Source organism: Taurulus bubalis (assembly GCF_910589615.1).
Source record: "Taurulus bubalis genome assembly, chromosome: 1".
In the NCBI taxonomy this organism is placed as follows: domain Eukaryota; kingdom Metazoa; phylum Chordata; class Actinopteri; order Perciformes; family Cottidae; genus Taurulus; species Taurulus bubalis.
In genome coordinates this window covers 28,081,441-28,100,743 of record NC_136589.1, presented here as the reverse complement: position 1 = coordinate 28,100,743, position 19,303 = coordinate 28,081,441, and the positions used below count along the sequence as shown (strand labels likewise).

The 19,303-nt window shown below is 40.4% G+C and overlaps 3 protein-coding genes across 3 annotated transcripts; 2 read left to right on the top strand and 1 right to left on the bottom strand.

Annotated features, from left to right (window-relative positions):
• Positions 1-1,965: 1,965 nt before the first annotated feature.
• Positions 1,966-8,229, top strand: LOC306744810 (homeobox protein Mohawk-like; the record flags this gene model as incomplete). Its single annotated transcript, XM_079227497.1, has 6 exons — positions 1,966-2,195; positions 2,517-2,676; positions 2,811-2,964; positions 3,115-3,453; positions 7,626-7,659; positions 7,905-8,229. The coding sequence occupies 6 exons, from the start codon at positions 1,966-1,968 to the stop codon at positions 8,227-8,229; spliced, it is 1,242 nt and encodes a 413-aa protein (XP_079083623.1).
• Positions 8,230-9,930: 1,701 nt separating this feature from the next.
• On the bottom strand, positions 9,931-14,716 carry LOC306739338 (ras-related protein Rab-18-B). The gene is made up of 7 exons (XM_079221331.1): positions 14,581-14,716; positions 14,138-14,193; positions 13,877-13,938; positions 12,894-12,966; positions 12,493-12,611; positions 12,156-12,222; positions 9,931-11,465 (listed from the first exon to the last, which is right to left on the bottom strand). Exons 1-7 carry the CDS (start codon positions 14,646-14,648, stop codon positions 11,293-11,295), a joined length of 618 nt encoding a protein of 205 aa, XP_079077457.1. The 5' UTR covers positions 14,649-14,716; the 3' UTR covers positions 9,931-11,292.
• Positions 14,717-15,754: 1,038 nt separating this feature from the next.
• On the top strand, positions 15,755-19,097 carry ptchd3b (patched domain containing 3b; the record flags this gene model as incomplete). The annotated part of the gene is made up of 4 exons (XM_079233130.1): positions 15,755-16,474; positions 16,566-16,687; positions 16,768-16,913; positions 17,578-19,097. The coding sequence occupies 4 exons, from the start codon at positions 15,755-15,757 to the stop codon at positions 19,095-19,097; spliced, it is 2,508 nt and encodes an 835-aa protein (XP_079089256.1).
• Positions 19,098-19,303: the final 206 nt, after the last annotated feature.

Below are 19,303 nucleotides of genomic sequence, written 5' to 3'. Positions count from 1 at the left end.
CCTGACTATCTCTCACGGCACACTGGTGTGCCACGGCACAGTGGTTGAAAATCACTGTTCTAGTAGACACAAGCAGTCCAATATTCTCACCGTTTAGCTTAGTTTTGGTCTCCACCGACTCCTGAGGTACATATCTTGTTCTTTCGTCGCTAAATGTTCAAACTAGTTGCTAACTTTGTCAGTTTTCTGTCTGAAGCTGGACAGGTAGTATACAGTGGGATTATTAGTGTTTTGCTAAGATAAATGTTTTATTAAGTATTAAGTATTAGGCCTATCAACAATCTCCTACACTAATACTACATATGTACTAATTCAAGATCTACATTTGGCAAAAGTTACTTCTTCAGGATACTTGAGAACACAATTTCAATTTCTTCAACTCACACTTGATAGATGTTTGGCCCTTTGGATAGGCCTAGAGTTTGTGAACCTGCAAGACACACACACACACACACACACACACACACACACACACACACACACACACACACACACACACACTCGTGCCAAACTACCCAAACAAGAGGAGATATATGTCCTCCCACAGAGCTTTTTACAGGTCTCCTGACTGCTGAATGGAGGTGTGCTCCCAGCTAGTATAAACAGTTGAACCGGTGAACATATCACAGAGGGACGGGAGTAAATGGTGTGTGATAGCATGTAGCATTCTCCGACTACTACTGAGGAATGTGAGCGAGGAATTTACTGCACCTAACGGGGATGCTTCTGGCCCATGTGTTTTTCAGCTTTGAAACCATTGAAACTCAACCAGCTGAATTATAACAAAGCGTTATGGAGCCCTTTAATATGTTTAACGGTTGAACAAGTGCTGCACGGATTTTAGCCATAACCCTGAAGAAAGGAAAATCACATTTTATCACATGTTTTCATAAAGATAATCAAGGTATGATTATGCATGGCAGAGTCATTACTGTATATCCAAAGAGTTTTACATAAGACTGTTTGGATGTCAAGAGGAAAAACATGCAAGGATGACAGCTCAAGTTGAACCACAGAGTCTGTGAATACTGGGCCGAATGCCAGCATGTTGTCATGAAGTTACACTAATGACAACGCTAAGCTTATGTCAGTTTTAGATCAGTGTTTACAGTCCTTGTTCCAAAATGAAGACAAACATGTACAAATGTGAGCATTATAGTTTGATACGCCTGCTCACACTGCAGAGAGCATTAAAAAGATCCACATTTCAAAATGCACACTCTGACTCACTTTCAGACTCCAAAATATGCAACAATGTGCAACATTTTCTGAGGATTATACAGACAAGGATCAAGTTCATTTTCCAGTCTTTGTGTTAACTACTATGAGCCAATTTGTACTGAAATCTATTTCAGCACAGCAGGCATCCCTGCCTAACACAAGGCACAGTTTGGTGGTTTTACTGGTTATTAGCAACCATGCAATTACACCCATAAATTTCCAGAGTCCCCTGGTAAAACATGCATTAATATCTGCTGACATGATTTTTGGTAAAGCCGCAAGAGATTCATATACCTTGTGTAGAAAATCTGAGTGCTTAGCACAGGCTGTAGACATACTATGCAAAAATCCCACTAGTGAATCTAACGACCTCATTTTCTGATATTCATGTGCAATATTTTTCATATCCTGGAGGACTGCCGAGGTCCAAGGCTGCCGTTCTGCAAGCTTCTCCTCACAGAGCTCTCCAGAAAAGTGATTGGATGGCGGGAGAGCCAATAGGCAGCTGAGCAGCAGGTTATTTGAACTCTCCTCACAAAACTCAACTAAACCAGACAACAACCTCTGACTTTTAAAACACCATTCTCTCATAAGAGACTGTCATCATCTGTCTGCTCAGTCACTGCTCCCGTGGGCACAGAAGGAAGAGGAAGGAACCCTTTCAACATTTTTTTTTATTACCTTTACATCAAGTGTATCCAGGATGGGAACCTGCTGCTTCTATTTGCATCTGGAAGTCTACTGATGCACCTGTTGATCAAGGAAAACTCTGTATGTTCAACAATGATCAAAGTTGCTGAAATGAAGTCTGAGACTCTGCTTCATTTTGAGGACAACATGAGCGCAGAGGAGAGGAGCAGACTGAACTGTGTAAACTTACCTCGGAGCAGTTTAACAGGCGAGCAGAACGCAGACCTGCTGCGATGCCAGGACCCCACTGACGACAGCTCTCCTATCAAGTACGGAAGATATGGGTACGCCCTTTTGTCTGTGTTGGAAATTATGTTTGGAACAGTTAAACAGCTGGTCTTACGCTTGTGAAATGTATCGTAAAATGTAGTATTTAAAATGTCATATACAAAATAAATTTGTTTAATTTTTCAATATGTCATGCTAAAATGTAGTTTTATGTTCTACCTATATATACATAGTTGAAAAGTTATTTGTAGTTCTTTAGAAATGTCAGCCACAGACAGAAATAATTGTATCTGTTTCATGAGTAGGTTTAATAGTTTGAACAGAAGGGATCGTGGGTGGTCTTTGTGAATCTACGAGGCAACTTTTGATTCCTCCAGGTCTCGTCTGGGTGGGGTCAAAGTTCGCCACAAGAGACAGGTGCTACAGGACATGGCCCGACCGTTGAAACATTGGCTGTACAAACATCGGGACAACCCTTACCCAACCAAGACAGAGAAGGTCCTGCTGGCTCTGGGCTCACACATGACGCTCGTGCAGGTGAGAGATGAGCTTGTGCAAGAAAACATGGAGAGAACGAATGAAGGAAAATGTACTTTCGAGATGTGTCCATTATGAGTTTTGTGGATTTAAATTAAGTCAGCGTTGTTCTATAACAAGGTGCATCTGTGCAGGTCTCGAACTGGTTTGCGAATGCCCGGCGGAGGCTGAAGAACACAGTGAGACAGCCAGACCTGAGCTGGGCCCTGAGGATCAAACTGTACAATAAATACATCCAGGGAAACGCTGAGAGACTGAGCGTGTGCAGCAATGACACTGACTCTGATGGTACAAGCTACAGCATAATTTCATAGTGTATTTAAGTTCATTACTTTTTATAGATCGAATTGTAAAAAAAAAAGCTTTTCCCACTGAAACAGCTATATTTGTCATAGTTTGTAACATCTTAAATATGATATTTTGTTTCCTTTGCTGCAGATGAAGAGTGTCCCTTACAAACTCCTATCAGCCAATCAGACTTTGGCAGGTCATCTTCCCACAAGAGCGTGCCCGAGAAGCAAGGCAGCATCCTCGCCATGGCGGACTCCGCCAACAGTGACGACGGCGCGTCACCTCCATCGAAGTACAAGAGCAGTTTACTGAACCGGTATCTGAACGACACCCTGCGGCACATGATGGCGGCGAAGGCCGACGGCGTCCCCTCGGCCCACAAAAGGAGGAGCCACTCTGAGTCGATTAGCTCCAACGAGTGTGATCGAGATGTCGTTTCTCCGGCGTCATCCTACGAAACAGAGGCCAATTTTGTCTACCACATGGGTGAGAGAAGCCAGTGTTTGTCAGTGTGCAAGACAATATCACACAACAAGCAAATAGATGAGTTTTCATACTTGAGAGGAATATTGCGCTTGTACACAAAATCGACACTGAACATGTCTAAGTATCAGGGAAATCCCATAATAATGCAACATATATGTTAATTTGGGAGGGAAATTGGTGCAACCATCCCCTGTCTACAGAAATCACGAAAGCATCTTCCTTGTTAATTGCAGATTTATGTTAAATTCGAGACAAAATGACACTTTAACTACCTCGCTTCCCTTCGGTTCATTTTTAACACACCACAGCGTACAGTAAAATAAGAACAGACCGAACAGAAACTTCCACATGGTTCCTCAGAGCTCCTTGACATTAATAAATCTCTCCCTCAGAAGCTCTGCAAGATTCAATTATAAAGTTAGAGCGAATCTGGGATGGAGTTTGACACCTGGGTGCCCTTTCAGACCCATAGGGAGCCCAGCACACTGACAACACTCAAATGCGCTCAAGGTAAAGGAGCCAAAGCCTTTACAAACATTTCTAATAAAGACTCATGCAGACGCTGAAATCCCTCATTTTAAAATTGGACGGAGCTCACGCTGGCTGCCGCTTCACACCACAAATATCATTTCCATATACTAGAATGTGCCATTTGTTCCGCTTCAACTTCTTGCCATAGTGGAAATGTCCAGTCCAGCCTCAAGGACAATTACAGAATGTCTGAGACTTTATTCTTCCCAGGGTGAGAAGAGGGAACCTCAGCCAAATGTAGAAATGGAGCAGTCTGTCAGTAAAGCACTGAAGACATCGTGCACAGCGACTGTCAGAGCTGCCACTCAATTGTGAGACAACCCAGAGCGAGATCACTAATATCCATTTGGCTTTTCCCGTTGCTGTTAGAGGGAGTAGCTTTGCTTCCCTGACTCATGTGTGCTTTGGCAGGCGGCTTCTCCCAAGTGTTTCTTTCGTACTCAAAATAAATCTAAATGGACATTATATTATAAGAGTTGTGAAAAGATTTTTGAAACCAGTTCTACTCTTTAGCTTACTTCACCTAAAAAGTAGACAAGGCATTTTTTTGTTGCTTTTTATATATTTCCAAGCAAACATTAAATCCTGGTCCCAGTCTAAAGACACATATTTAATGATTATTAGTATAACCTGTGACAAGACTTCTGATCTGTATCAGGGACACTTTTAACCTCAAATTGACCTCGAGATTAGTAGTAATAATAATAATAATTAGGGTAATTCATAATTTTACCCGTGAAATGGTTAATTGTTTAAAGTGTACTGTCATGCTTAAACCTGCTAAACATACAATTCAGAGCCTATCTATAGCCTCTACATGGCTTTCAATTTGGCGACTGAGCCAGCGGCTAACAGCGCAAACGATGGAAACAGCGCTCACAGAGATAACAGTGTTTACCTAATGGGGAATTGGAGGATGGGCGATACCTTCCGCAGCAATGTTTCACAGTTGGTTTATTTGACCAGATTTAACAGAAGAGATGAAACATGTTAATTAATAAGCTTTAGATGTTTCTTGACTGGTTAGGTTTTTGTTACCTTTGAAAAGTACTGGGCTAGCTGGTTTTCTTTCTTTAGCTAAGCTAAGCTAGCTGTCTTCTGGCTGCAGCTTCCTATTTAGCATACAGATATTTCAGAGGTATCAATCTTGTCATCTAGCTCAGAGTAAGAAAGATAATAAGTGAATTTCTCAAAATGTACACTATTCCTTTGAACATGTTATTGCTCTCTTAATATAGAGTGTTTGGGGGTTTCTTGATGTTGTCATCAGCACTCTTGAAATGTTTACGCAAACTTTTTATGTATCCCTGCTGGTCATATTAACGGTGTTTGCAACCAAGTACGACTCCTTTGTGAAAGGGAAGTGGAAAGTCAAGCTGCCAGATTTGTGACAGGCACTAACACCATTAACACGTTTATACTCCATCCGGGAGACAGTTAAAACTAAACCTCAAGTGACGGGGCTATAAGTGATGCTGCTACACAGTGTCTTACACATATCAGTCTGAGCACCACAGGCATTAAAGTCTCACAAAATAGTGTCCTGTATGTTACTGATGTTACCATTTACTGAAGCCTACAGGAATGTGAAGGTGTTTACTGTGGTACTCGCATCAACTTCAGTGTTTCCCTTAAAAAGGCTGGAGAGCCATAAATGTGACCACAGTTGTGTTTTATTGGACACAGAGCGACGAAAAACATATCTGGACAAACGCCTTGCTGCGTTTTCCACCCATTTTGTTTCAAATGAAAACATGCATACTGAGAGGGGAGTCTCTTGGTAGTGAATATATATTGGCATTGAGGAAACAAGGTGTTACAATATTGTCTCAGCACACAGTTGTTTTGCAGTGTTGATCCCAATGACACACCTGGCTGTGAGAAGTGGGTTTAAACTAATAGTTTGTTAGCACACCGAAATACATAAAGTTCCATAAACATTCAAATACACATATTCAGGGTTTTTTGCCAAGAAGATTGATACCGGTTAGCATTGGCTTAGCATAAAGAGTGGACGCAGGGAGAGACCGCTAGCCTAACTTTTTTTTGACTGTTTTATAACTGCACACCCAAAACTAGTTGTTTTTACACCTTTTTTTTTGCACAGATCAAACAAATTAGATATAATATGTAAAAGTGTTAGCTTTAGAGATGCTGGTAAGTTAATTTTGTTTTGTTTGTTCAAACAGAGAAAGGCTAGCTGTTTTGCTTTCAGTCTTTATGCTAATCTAAGCGAACCAGCTACTCGCTAGCTTCATATGTAGCGTACAAACAGGAGAGCTATCAATCATCTCATCTGACTCTCGGCAAAAAAATGTAAATAATAATATTTGCCCCAAAATCAAACTATTTCTTATTTGTAATTGAATAAGGTTAGATACTTAGATATAAAATGACAATACTGCAACTCAATGTAGGCTAATATATACAATAACAAAAGGTGAGCAGCTTCATTACCCCTTGTAAAATGCAGTTGTAACTGATCCGTGCTGTAAATTTGAGACTCACCAGAGGTGAAACAATGTTTTTTTTCTGGGTAATAAATACAACAGACTACTCAAGAACTATCTTGGCAAGGAGTGTTATAACTGCTAAAGAGAGAAATACTCAGGGAAGTTCAGTAGCAAAAAAACATAAAACACAAAACAGCAAGATGATTTACCATAAGCAAGTAGTTGCTTTTGGCTTAAGCCTGGTTAAAGAAATCAGAAACGAGGATGTTTTCGGGCTGTTAACGTTGAAAGACTGTGTTTCACAATGGACCTCTAATTTCCCTGTATGTTGCTCCCTGAAAAAGATTGCCTTTGACCAGCTTCTATTTGCTTCAATGAAAAAAGGCAGTATTCCAAAACTGGAAAATAAGTTCGACATATAATGCACAGAGCTCAAACAGCAAAAGCAAAGTAAAATAAGGTTACTCTAAAGTTGTATTTATACTGCTTCTGAAATAGCCAGAGATATTGTAGTTTAGATTCGGGGCATTGAGAGAGAAAGACCCATTCTTCTTCCACAGATGAGGTCCATAGGTATTTAACCATAAAACACTCCCCCATCCATGGTTTAATTTCACTTTGAGGTCAGGCCTTGATCACAAAAGATGGAGATGTGCAGAGACAGCTTTTGGAAAGGAATAACACAAAGTGGATCAACTTTACAGGTGCTAGCAGAGCTTTGGAAACAGGAAAACACAAAGTTAGTCCTTATGGCACATTGCAGATATGTATTTATTTTCCCACTCAAAAGCTCAAGAGTAAAACACTGCATTGCATTTGTTTTGGCCAGAGTAGCTGAGCACAGGTCGGCTGGTGCACTTTAGTGATTTAAACCTATCTGGCACTGTAAAACACATGCAGAGAGACACACTGGAGGAGTAGTAACTGATGCACATGTTTGTATTTGGGAGCACATTCACATGAACAAACATGTACACTAAACCCATGCAGATGCACAATCCCCCATGGATACACGCATAGATACTCACACACATGCTGCAAATTTAAAATCCATGTATTATCACGAACGTATGTCATACAGCCAAAATTGATGGCCATGTGAATATTCTCTGTTTGCAATTTCATTGCTATCAAGTAAACTGAATCAAGTTATATTTAGGTGAGTCCTTTCCTTCTTCTCTCTTGCAGACACAGTGGACTATGCTTCAAGTAAATGTGCCAGGTATGTGTAATTATATATCACTCAATCTACAATCGAATCAGCTGTTTTTCCTTTTTCAACTTTCATCAGCTAAAAAGTAATACTCTACATAATCCCTCTCTTGAAACTGAACCACCACCACCTCTAATCCGTCCACATTATTCTGGCTGTATATCAAAAGGAGAATCAAATCCACCATTTCTGCTTTGGATTTCTAAAATTGCTCTTTGGCCGATTTGGCTCTTTGTTTTTTCCTATATTCACAGGGAGCAGCAGCAGAGAGGAGGCAATCAGGGCTGGAGGGAGATCCACGCCGCCGTGGCTCTGACCAACTTGGCCCGGGGGCAGAGCTGCGCTGCAGATCAGAGCAGCGTGACAGTGCCCAGAGCCGGCACGGGGCAGAGCTGCACCCGAGGGCCCTTCTCGGTTTCGAGGACCACTATCATGGACAGGATGTTTGTCGCAGGACCCACCGCCGCTCTGAGGCAGGGCTGCACCACGGGGCCCACTCTCACCAACCGCATCATCCAGAAGTCCTCTCATATCTCGGAGGTCCAGACTATTAACGTGGCCCTGGAAAACCGTGTGTAGGCATGTCATTGGAGCATCGGGTCTATCGTTCCATATAATACCAGATGCTTAAGTGCCTTGCAATATCTGTGCAGCCTGTAATTTTGTAATGCTGATACACATTTAAAGTATTTTTACATTGTTCAATAGAAAAACTAACCTAATGCAGTTTCATATTTTCTACTGTTTTTGCCCTGTTTCTAATGTCTTTCGATTGTCGTCTATTGCAGTAAGTTATATTAACTTCCATGAGACTGGATTATCATCCAATGCTTAAAGTTGACAGCAGCTATATGAATAAACCCAATGTGAAAACTTTTGACCAGTCATTTGCTTTAAATCATCACTTTGCAGGGGCTGGCGCTGCATACTTATGTTTAACTGAACTGTATTTAGTGGTAGTTCATATGTGTGCAATTTTGGGTCTCGCAGTTTCATAATATACTTTCAAATTGCTTTGTAAACGGCAGTAATATGGGCAGAAGGGGTGGCATCGCGTACTGAGTACGGAGACAGCAAGTGGAGTGCTGAAGTTCAAGTCCTTCTGATGAGCATCGATCCAGCTAAAGCAGGATTCACATAGTTTGACATTATTTACATTTGTTGCAGAATAGGTATGTAAATTAACAGCTTTCAGAGAAAAAGATCTAAAAAAGTAACTGTATTGCTAACTTTGTAGCACAATATATATATATATATATTTCTCAAATGAAATGAGTCAATATGAATGAGAGGACGATGTTTACTGAATGGTGTAACCGTTGTTTTTATTTTGTTAAAATCTGCACACTTCCAGCAATTTCAATTTTGCAACGTTTCGATTCAACAGAGATCTACGTCAGGTATTATTAACATATAAAACAAGTACTTCTTTTTTTCTTACATAAAAGGACAGCTTTTCTGTTACAATTGTTTTCACAATATCTCTGAAATCCCACCAAATGTTGACAAAAGCAGCCCAAATTTCCTCTACCAGCCCAACACTATTTCAACTTAATGAAAAGTCGCCCAATTGGGAGGAAACCAACCCAAAATAGTAAACACTGGCTCCATGTCGGCTGCAAGTGTAGATAGGCTTCTAGTAGCTAACAGCCTCACATATTACCTGCATCGTGATTATGTGTATGTCAGTGGTGTGTTTACTGCTTGCTGTTAATGCAGGGTTTTGAAAGAAAACCTGATAAAGTTGTGAATGTATTTTAATTAAATAATAAGGTAATTTGCTTACAACAGGATGTCTGTCTGGGGGACAAAATCACAGCAAACATCATTATAATAGATGAGACACAAATGTCATCTTTTTTTAATGTTAAAACATAATAAATACTAAATACCAAATACGAGCTTGGGAATCGTCTGACCTCAATATGGGGTCATCTGCCAAAAAAACATATGTTGTTGTTAAAATAGAGAACACAATCTCTTGTCCTTTTGCAGTGTGTCCTACATCTGGAGAAATCCTGACACCAAACATAAGCTTGTAATCACACTTAGTCCTCTGGGACTAATCTACAAAACATGATTACCAAGATTTTTCCACTCCCGGTTTTGGTCTGTTATTTTGTGCAGAGAAGCAACAGGACAGTCCTCAAAAGTATTATGGAAAGAGACTGCTGTTTCCACTGTAAACCAACGTTTGATGAGATGGGCTTCTACACACATGGACACGTCATGGCAGCTCTCAAATGGCAATTAAACAATAATTAGTCTCGAGGGACGACATCTTGAGGTTGTCATTTATTTCAGTCTGAAACAATACAACTGTCACTGGACCATAACTCCAGCACATGTCATTCAATGTTAAGGCAGATATCAATTTAACATATTGCTGAATATGATTCAAGTAGGCGCACAGCAAACGCAACAGGAAGAAAGAAGTACAGGAATAAAAAGGTCAACAAGAAAGAGGAATTCAAACAAATAACAACAATACTATACTGTGGACAGGAAGCTCTAAGGAATGCTCTCATACTAGAATGTGTGAGAAATGCCTTCAATAAGTGAGTGGGACATCATATGGACCACAGTGCCACACAGAAAACTGATAAATAAATGGGAAGAAAACAAGCTGAGAGAGCCTAATGTACACACTGTTTGCCTTTTTGCCAGATCAGAAAGGCAAAAAATATATATATTTTAATGCAAGAGCTCTTATTACTGTAAACTTTACACTTGTACTTGTGGAAGTTATCGTTTAGGTCAGACATGCAAAGACAAAGAAAGGTTCAGTTGCAAGAAATCCGAAAAGATCCAAGACGACTACTTGTCTTGCATATTTCAATGTAAAGAGGAAGAGAAAAAAAACAAAAAAAACAGGACATCAGTTCATTTGAAAGCCTCTATATGTACTGAAGCACAGACTGGATTAACAGTAAGAATCAAGTGGTATCAGTAGCCGAGGTCCATTGTGAAAGGTCGTATTTGGGAGCGTTCACAGTGTTGTGGTGCATTATGACAGATCACTCAAACATGAAAACAAGCCTCTTCCACCGCCATCCGCAATCCAACTGATGTGTTATTTATGTAATAATGCTGACAAATATATGTCTTTTAGAATATTTTAACTGTAGCTCTGCAGCTAGATTTAGACATTTACAGCTCACAAAGTATATGTAGGGCTTTCCAGGGGACTTCGGTCTCGATTATAAGGAACTATTTGGGGTAAAATTTGAAAAGCTGTGTACTGTAACCTACAAATTGGTTCATGTAATAGGCACTACGCTCCGAACCTGATGCCCTAATGCACAACAGAATCAATGCCGACAATAAGCTAAATTCAAACCAGACATGTACTCGTATGACGTACACGCGGCGTTGTAATGTCAATTTAAAACACCATACTTCCTTTGGGCAAGAGGTTATTTTTGCATGATCCTTTCATTCATGTTTTAAACAGAAAGTAGTGACAGATGATGGTTGAAAAGGAAGTGTGCAAACAGCAAAGTCCTTTCGTCGGACAGAACTACCCCCAACAATAAACTTTTTTAAAGTAAAAAAAGTATTCATTCAGTTCCTTCTCTTTCTCTATGTTTCTGGTCTGTAGTCATTCCTATCACTTTGGTGCCATTTTCCTTCTGTCCAGTTTCAGGGTATGGAACAGTAACCTCCACATGCTCTGCCACTGCCCGGCTCCTGCTCCCCCAGACGGACCCTCTGACCCTGGCTTTCACTCTCCCAAAGCCCCGGAGTCTGGAGGATCTTCTCCACAAGCTCCTCAAAGGCACACTGGACGCCATCTTTGGTCTTTGCACTGGCCTCTGTACAAAGGAAAGAGGATTACCGAGATATATAAAATCAGCTTAAAAAAAAAAAAAAACTGGGAACAACACTTGCCGAAATGTGACAAAGAAAACACTAAATGACAGATTTTTAAATCAAAAACAGAGCAAAACATGCATATTTTTTAAATATAGTAACTAATGAGAGATATTTTAAAATATTCATGTGTTGACAAATATGACACATAAAGAATTAAATGAACCCGTGGGGTGAATCCATCCTCACAGCGGATTAAATCCACGACATCTTCTGGCCCAGACCTTTTCAAAACCCCATAATTTAGCCGTTCTAAAATGGAAACTCCATAAATGTTAACGAAATTTCCCAGAGACGGGCAGATTGGAGATGAGAATCAGGAATACATGTAGACATGGATCGGAAAAATGAAAGCCTGCTAGATTTTAATCATAATGCAGTTCTTCTGGAGTAGCCGCACCTTTCAGCGCGCAAGACTCAGAAATGCCAAAACAGTATAAACAACGCAACAAACCCAAACTAAATGCATGACTTACTAAGTGAGGTCTTGACTTGTTCCAACTACACAATTACAGTTCTGTCTTTCAAGCCCAGTATGATAGGTTTTAGTGGCTCGACACAGAAAGTTACATGTTATGGCTCTATTAGTTTAAGTGGCCGTGTCTGATTTTTAGTCTTCCATGGACACTTACCAATAAAAAGCATGGAGTGTTTCCGAGCAAATTTTAGCCCCTCGTTTCTGTCCACTTCATGGTCGTCCTGAAAAACAAAAAGACATCCTATGTGGAATACACCGAGTAAAGGATAAAACATCAAGTGAAGTAACACCAATGGACGGTGAGCACATTTATGAAACACTTCCAGGATTTCTGGTGTTGTGTGTTTTTTATATTTATTGTGACTAATTTAAGCAGTAAGTATAAAACCAAGATTAACATTTTATACTGCATATTCTGAACATATATGACAAGATCTGTTATGGTGATGGCCTGATGGGACAGTGACATGTATTGGACGAGCAGCACTCACCCGATCGATTTTGTTCCCAACAAGCATCTTAACAATGTCATTGCGTGTCGTGTAGGTTTCCAGTTCATTCAGCCAATTTTCGAGCTTTGTGAAAGTCTCACGCTTTGTGACGTCATACACTGTGAAAACCATGCAAAAAGAGAAAAGGAGTTAATGGAAATATTTGACAAGTAAGATTACATCTTTTTATGTAAATGTTTTTATTCATAACAAATTTTAACAGCACACTGCAGCTATCCGATGGCCGTTGATTTACAGTATTTATCCAAAGTAACTTACAGAATAGTGTGTAGAGTAAATGCTACAAAAAGCAGAGAGTGGATGTGATTATTTTACTGTAAAAATTGTCTCTAGGTCTGGAGTTGAACATGTTATGTGGCTTTATGAGCATCACTGTTTACCGAGTATGACTCCCTGTGCACCGCGGTAGTAGCTGGGTGTCAGGGTTCGAAACCTTTCCTGTCCGGCTGTGTCCTGCAAAAGTAAAGACACGTAAAATCAATTGCAGCAAAAGAATCCATGACACCAAACTTCAGAGCAATAGGTACACTAGCCACAGAAATTGGCCGTTGATTGATGACCCTTTACAGATGTTTTGCTTGAGGGAATTATTCCTCAGAACACTGTTACAGGGTTCAAACACATTTTGACCAATGGATTTCCATGAATTTTCCATGACCTTTTCATGACTTTAAACCAAATTTCCATGACCAAACATTTTGTGAAATCTCGGTGTATACATGAAAAAGTGAGAAAATGTAGTATTACAATGAGAATTGCAAAGCATACAGTATACCTTGAATGACACAAATGAATGAGAGACAATAGTTTTATTAAGAGAATAAACGGTATGCCTGCTTACATTTTGAGCGTCTTTCTTTTAAAAGTATATTAATTAATTTCAAACTCAGCTTAAATGAACGACATGAACATATGAATGTAACACATTGAAATTACTTTTTCAAGGACCTTTCCAGGCCTGGAAATAACCATTTTAAAATGCCATGACTTTTCCAGGTTTTTCATGACCGTACGAACCCTGCTGTTAACATGTTACATTTCCATGTAGTTAGATGTAACATTATGACATGTATGCAATTATTTTATACTAGTATATTTCTAGAAGTATTTCGAGACTTGGCATTCTCCAGCACAAAACACATATCGGAAACAAGTGCGTCAGCTATGGCCTCGCTGTGGATGTTGTGTTTTCATTGGACCTTAGGACTTGATGCCTCACGGAAGAAAATTGAATTTGTTTTTAGTTTCTTTTAGTGATTGTCTGTGAAATATCGCCATCTTGTGGATAAACCCTGCAGTTCATTATGTTTTTCCTGACAACAAAGAATAAACTGTAGGCAACACATTTTGACATCAGTCTTACCCATATGGCGAGTTTTGCTTTGTTCCCATCTATTGAGAGTGTCTTTACTTTGAAGTCCACACCTGATCAGTCATGAGAGAGAGAGTAGAGAGAGAAGGAGGTCCATTTTAGAAGATCAGAAGTGTCCATAAATATGTGTGTGTGTGTGTGTGTGTGTGTGTGTGTGTGTGTGTGTGTGTGTGTGTGTGTGTGTGTGTGTGTGTGTGTGTGTGTGTGTGTGTGTATACGTGGATGTAAGTCTGCGCTTGAGAGAGTTCAGACCTATTGTGGCAGACTGATCTGGGTCAAAGGTGTCTTCAGTAAACCTCAGGAGGAGACTGTGGAGGGAGATCAAGACAGCATGGGAATGAGCAGGCATACTGAATAATAGCCTCATGGGTTTCCTAAAGGCTCCAACAACGTTACAGGAAGGTCATAACGATACAGTTTATGTTGACAATGACTTGATGAAGAGCAGCAGCATCTCTTATCAACAAAACACCAGTGAAAAGTTGTGAAATTGCCTCTGTGACGTCATTAGCCACCTATAATGGTTAACTTGTTCCCAGTAAGAGTTTGACCTAAACTGGAGGAAAATGGACATCGGTAACACTGCCAGCTAGCTGCAGCAACCACAGCTGACCGGGGAATACACTTACATAACTAGAAGAATGTCAACATTCACGACAGGCTAGCTAACAGCGCGCGACCAAACACAGACTCACCTGGACTTTCCGACTCCGCTTTCGCCAATTATCAACAGCTTCAGAGTCGTCAGCACGTCGTCGTCCATATTTCTGGAGGAGCTGGTCTCACTGGCACTTTGCGACGCTTTTAATGATGAATTTCACTTGTTTTCTGAGAGCAGCAGGCGGTTAGCAGCTCCGATGACAGCCTGCCGTTCACGCAATTTCCGCCCAGCCTGCGACGGGGTCGTGACGTCACGGAGCTTCACGAGGTTGGAAAATGAAATGAAATAAATGAATGTCATCAGCGTTTTGTTATATTATTATACTCTTGCAGACTTGGTTGTGCACTTTACGTTGTACTGCATGTACATCAATATAGTTGAATAGAGTTTTGTTTAAATTAAATACAATTAAATTAAATTAACAAAATTACAACATTTATACATTAAAATAAATGTGTTTTTTTGTCAGGAAGTTATGTTGGGAATTTGTAATAGGTAAGTTCTGTGACATTAATAATAATAATAATAATAATAATAACAATAATAATATTAGTCATGTTTAAAAAAAGAAGCTTTTTGACATGCATGGCTTCAATTCTGTCCACTGACTTTTGAATATTTAAAAAATGTACACAAAATGTGTTTTTGTGTACACGGTTTGTACATTTGAAATAAAGCCACATATCCCTTTGCTATTGTTGGCGAGTTTACCCTAAAGTAGAGGTGGATGAGGAATTAGAGGGAAGTCTACCATAGAAAATGACTGTCAACTGACTGATTGAAAACAAAGTAAATAAAGATCCACATTATAATAGGTATTTGTTCTGTGCCTTTGCTACATTTCACCAATCTTCAAGGGCCCAAAAGTTGAATGTTACCTCACCCATGAGAAGGAATCACCTGAGGGTTAAGCTAATGGGAACCATTGACAGTAAGTATTGAAATGGAAATGGGACCAGTGAGCCGTACGACACCAACTGTTCTACAATAGGCTCTTTGACTGAAGCCGTCCTCAAACCTCATCAGTGTCTGTTCATTGCGGAGTAGCCAACCCTATTATTATGCAAATCTCATCTCATGAAGGAGCAGAAAAGAGTCTGCAGCACAATAAATACAGCTGGTTGTCCTCACCGCTCTCTCTAATGTTGAAATTTATGAGAAAAGGAGCAGCTCCACTATATTCCCCAAACTAGTTTTTTTTTGCAGCTATGGCCAGGCTCGGCACAAATTGCATAGAGAGACCTCTCTGCATGTGCTATGAGATGTTGGGTAATTTTATTGGTTCCCATCCCTGGTGGTTCTTGATCGCCCCTCTTGTTCTCTCGGCAGGTCTGGGGAGCGGATTTTATCTCCTGGAGGACAGAATGTCAAACGATATCGAAGAGCAGTTCACACCTGTCGATGGACAAGCCAAGCTGGAGAGGAAATATATCCAAGAAACCTTTCCAAGAAACGATTCCATGTTTTCACGTTTAAGACTGAGCACGGATGGTAATTACGCAACTCTCATAGCTACAAGTGACAGGAATATTCTGACTGTGGACTCACTCCAGCACATTCTAGACTTGGACTTTGAAGTTAGGAGTATGATCGTGTATTTTGACAACCGGTCATTTGAATATGCTGATGTTTGTGCTGAGGTGATGGGATCCTGCACCTCTAATGACATTTTAGATATTATTGAATACAGTGCCAACAATATAGATAATGTTAATTTGACATATCCGTGGTATGACTCTGATTTTAGGAATATGCCTCTATATTTAAGTCTCGGGAGTGTGAAAGTGTACGAGGAGAGCTCAGTTGTTGAAAGTTCGAAAGCCATGCAGGTCCATTACTATTTACGTGAGGACAACAAAGCAAAGACTGACCTTTGGTTGGAAAGCTTCATTAATTTGGTCTCAAACAAATCATCAACTTCCATTCAGGTAAGCAGAACTTTACGGTCCTTTGTTTTAATTGAACATCCTTTTTGTTTAATTAATTAGCTTCTATTAAATGCAGTAATACTCGTTCCAGGTGTCATACTCCACCTCCATGTCAATGCAGTGGGAATTTCAAAAATCTCCAGCATCCGTCATCTATTTATTCTCCATCACCTATGCCATTGCCATCACATTTTCAATCATTTCATGTTGGAGGTTGGTAGAACATCTGCTGAACATGTTGCAAAAATAGATGTTGTATGTGTGGCTCTTTTTGATCTCAGATTTTCTTTTAGGTCAGATAATGTGAGGACAAAAGTGTGGGTGGCATCCTGCGGGGTGCTCTCCACGGGTCTGGCAGTCATGAGCGGTTTTGGTATGCTGTTGTTGCTGGATCAACCTTTTGTCATGACAGTTGCCTCCTGTCCTTTCATGATATTAGGTAGGTCCATGAGTTCCCATTGTCCAAGGAAGCATCAAAGCTAGAGAACTCTCACATTGACATGACATTCTGATCATTTTCATTTTTGGTGTTAGCATTATTTAGACCAGATGTATTGTCATTAGACATGTTCATGTTTCACCATCTTGACTTCTGATTATGTACATTATACTTCTTTTCATGTCACACAACCATTGCCAGATTAACCAGTTCGGGGTCTCACGGGCAAACATTTGTTGTTGGGCCCCAAAAAGTAATGCAGAAGTAATTTGCGCAGTGAGGGATTACACAACTGTAGTTCAAAAGTCTTCTAATTGATTGTCACGATGAACAGAAATGAATGGAAAACCATGGCTGCTGCTGCATTGTTACTGAATCAAAATTATGCATAGCCTGAATTTTAAAAGGATCAACAAAATACAAAGAAGTCTACACGTCATTTGTTCGTGAAATAACTTTCAAACACTGGTATTGTCCTACCACAGTGGTATTGTTAACATATCTTGACAAAGGCTTTTCAAAAAGAAAAAGTCACAAGATAAGGCCCCACATCAGTTGATTGTCTACTTTAGTGGTGCACATTCCCAAATATTAGGCCTGCACACAAAACAGGAAAGAGTCATACAAGCTAAAAACTCTTTCTCCTCTGACCTTCAACCTCAAGGTATAGGACTGGATGACATGTTCATCATGATCTCTTGCTGGCAGAGGAGCCGCGTTCTGGACAGCGTCCCTGACCGGCTGGCCGACACCTACAAGGATGCTGCCGTCTCCATCTCCATCACCACCGTGACCGACGCGCTGGCTCTCTTTCTAGGCTACTTCTCACCCTTTGGTTCAGTCCGGTCCTTCTGCCTGTACTCTGGGGTTTCTATTTGCTTCTGCTATCTATACAGCATTACATTCCTGGGGGCGTGTATGGCTTTGAATGGACAGAGAGAGGCAGAGAACAAGCACTGGTTCACCTGTGCCAAAATCCCAGAAGATTTACCATCTAGAAGTTCAAAAGCCTTCAGGGTGTGCTGTGTTGGGGGGAGCTACGATAGAATCACAGAGAAAGAGGAAACTGAGCCCTTAAGTTTCATGTTTGAGCACTTCTATGGTCCATTTCTTACCCACAAGTGGATAAAAGCTTGTGTTTTTGTCTTTTACACATGCTATTTAGCTGTTAGTGTTTATGGCTGTTTTACCTTAAAGGAGGGACTCGACATTAGGAATCTGGCTTTGGATGATTCCTACATTGTCGATTACTACAACAGTCAAAGGCAACACTTCTCTGAATATAGCTATAACTTGATGGTGGCGGTGAAGCATCCCTTCCGGTATTGGGATGAAGATGAGCAGAAGCATCTGCGTTCATGCATTTCAAGTTTTGAGAGTTTACACTTTGTGAATGGGACTTTTGCTTGGTTTCTTTACTTTCTACAATATGCAAATGCGACCAAGCTCTATATAGGTTCTCAAGAAGCTTTCCAAACACATCTGCTACATTTCTTAGAACTTAATTCCATGTTCAAACAAGACATCAACTTCACTGCAGACAATACGATTCAGGCCTCTCGCTTTTTCATTCAGACGCTGAACAACACAACAACGAAGGACTTGATGATTGGACTGAGGAAAACAGCAGAGGAAAGTCCAGTAGAGCTCCTGGTGTACCACCCTGCTTTCATCTACTTTGACCAGTATACTGTCATCATGGACAACACCATTCAAACTATCCTGGTGGCTGTGATTGTGATGCTGGTCGTCTCGCTTATTCTGATACCCAATCCTCTTTGTTCCCTGTGGGTGGCTTTTGCAATTTGTTCAGTGATTGTTGGTGTGACGGGCTTCATGGCGCTGTGGGGCGTAAACCTGGACTCCATTTCTATGATCAACCTGGTCATGTGCATTGGCTTTTCTGTGGACTTCACAGCACACATTTCTTACTCTTTTGTCTCCAGCTCCAAGAGTGATGTCAATGAGAAAGCGATTGATGCTTTGGCCCATTTAGGCTATCCAATACTACAAGGAGCACTGTCCACTATTTTAGGTGTGGTGGTGCTGTCCATGTCTGGGAGTTACATCTTTAGGACGTTCTTCAAGATTGTGTGTCTTGTGATTACATTTGGGCTGCTCCACGGCTTAGTGTTCATTCCAATGTTTCTGACTCTGGTTGGGGCCTGTGGGACGTGGTGTTAAAGTTGGGATCAGCAGTATAATTATAGAGTGCAGGCAGTGCGGTTGCACTGGGGCATGTGGGGGCTGGGTCCACTATTATACTTGCGGGTGAAGAATTATGAATATACTTTTTAAAACTACTCAATTAAATTAATGTCTTATTTTCTTTGGTACTTTTGTCATATAGAGAAATGCAATTAGGATTTCTGGGTAAAATGTATGTCGAG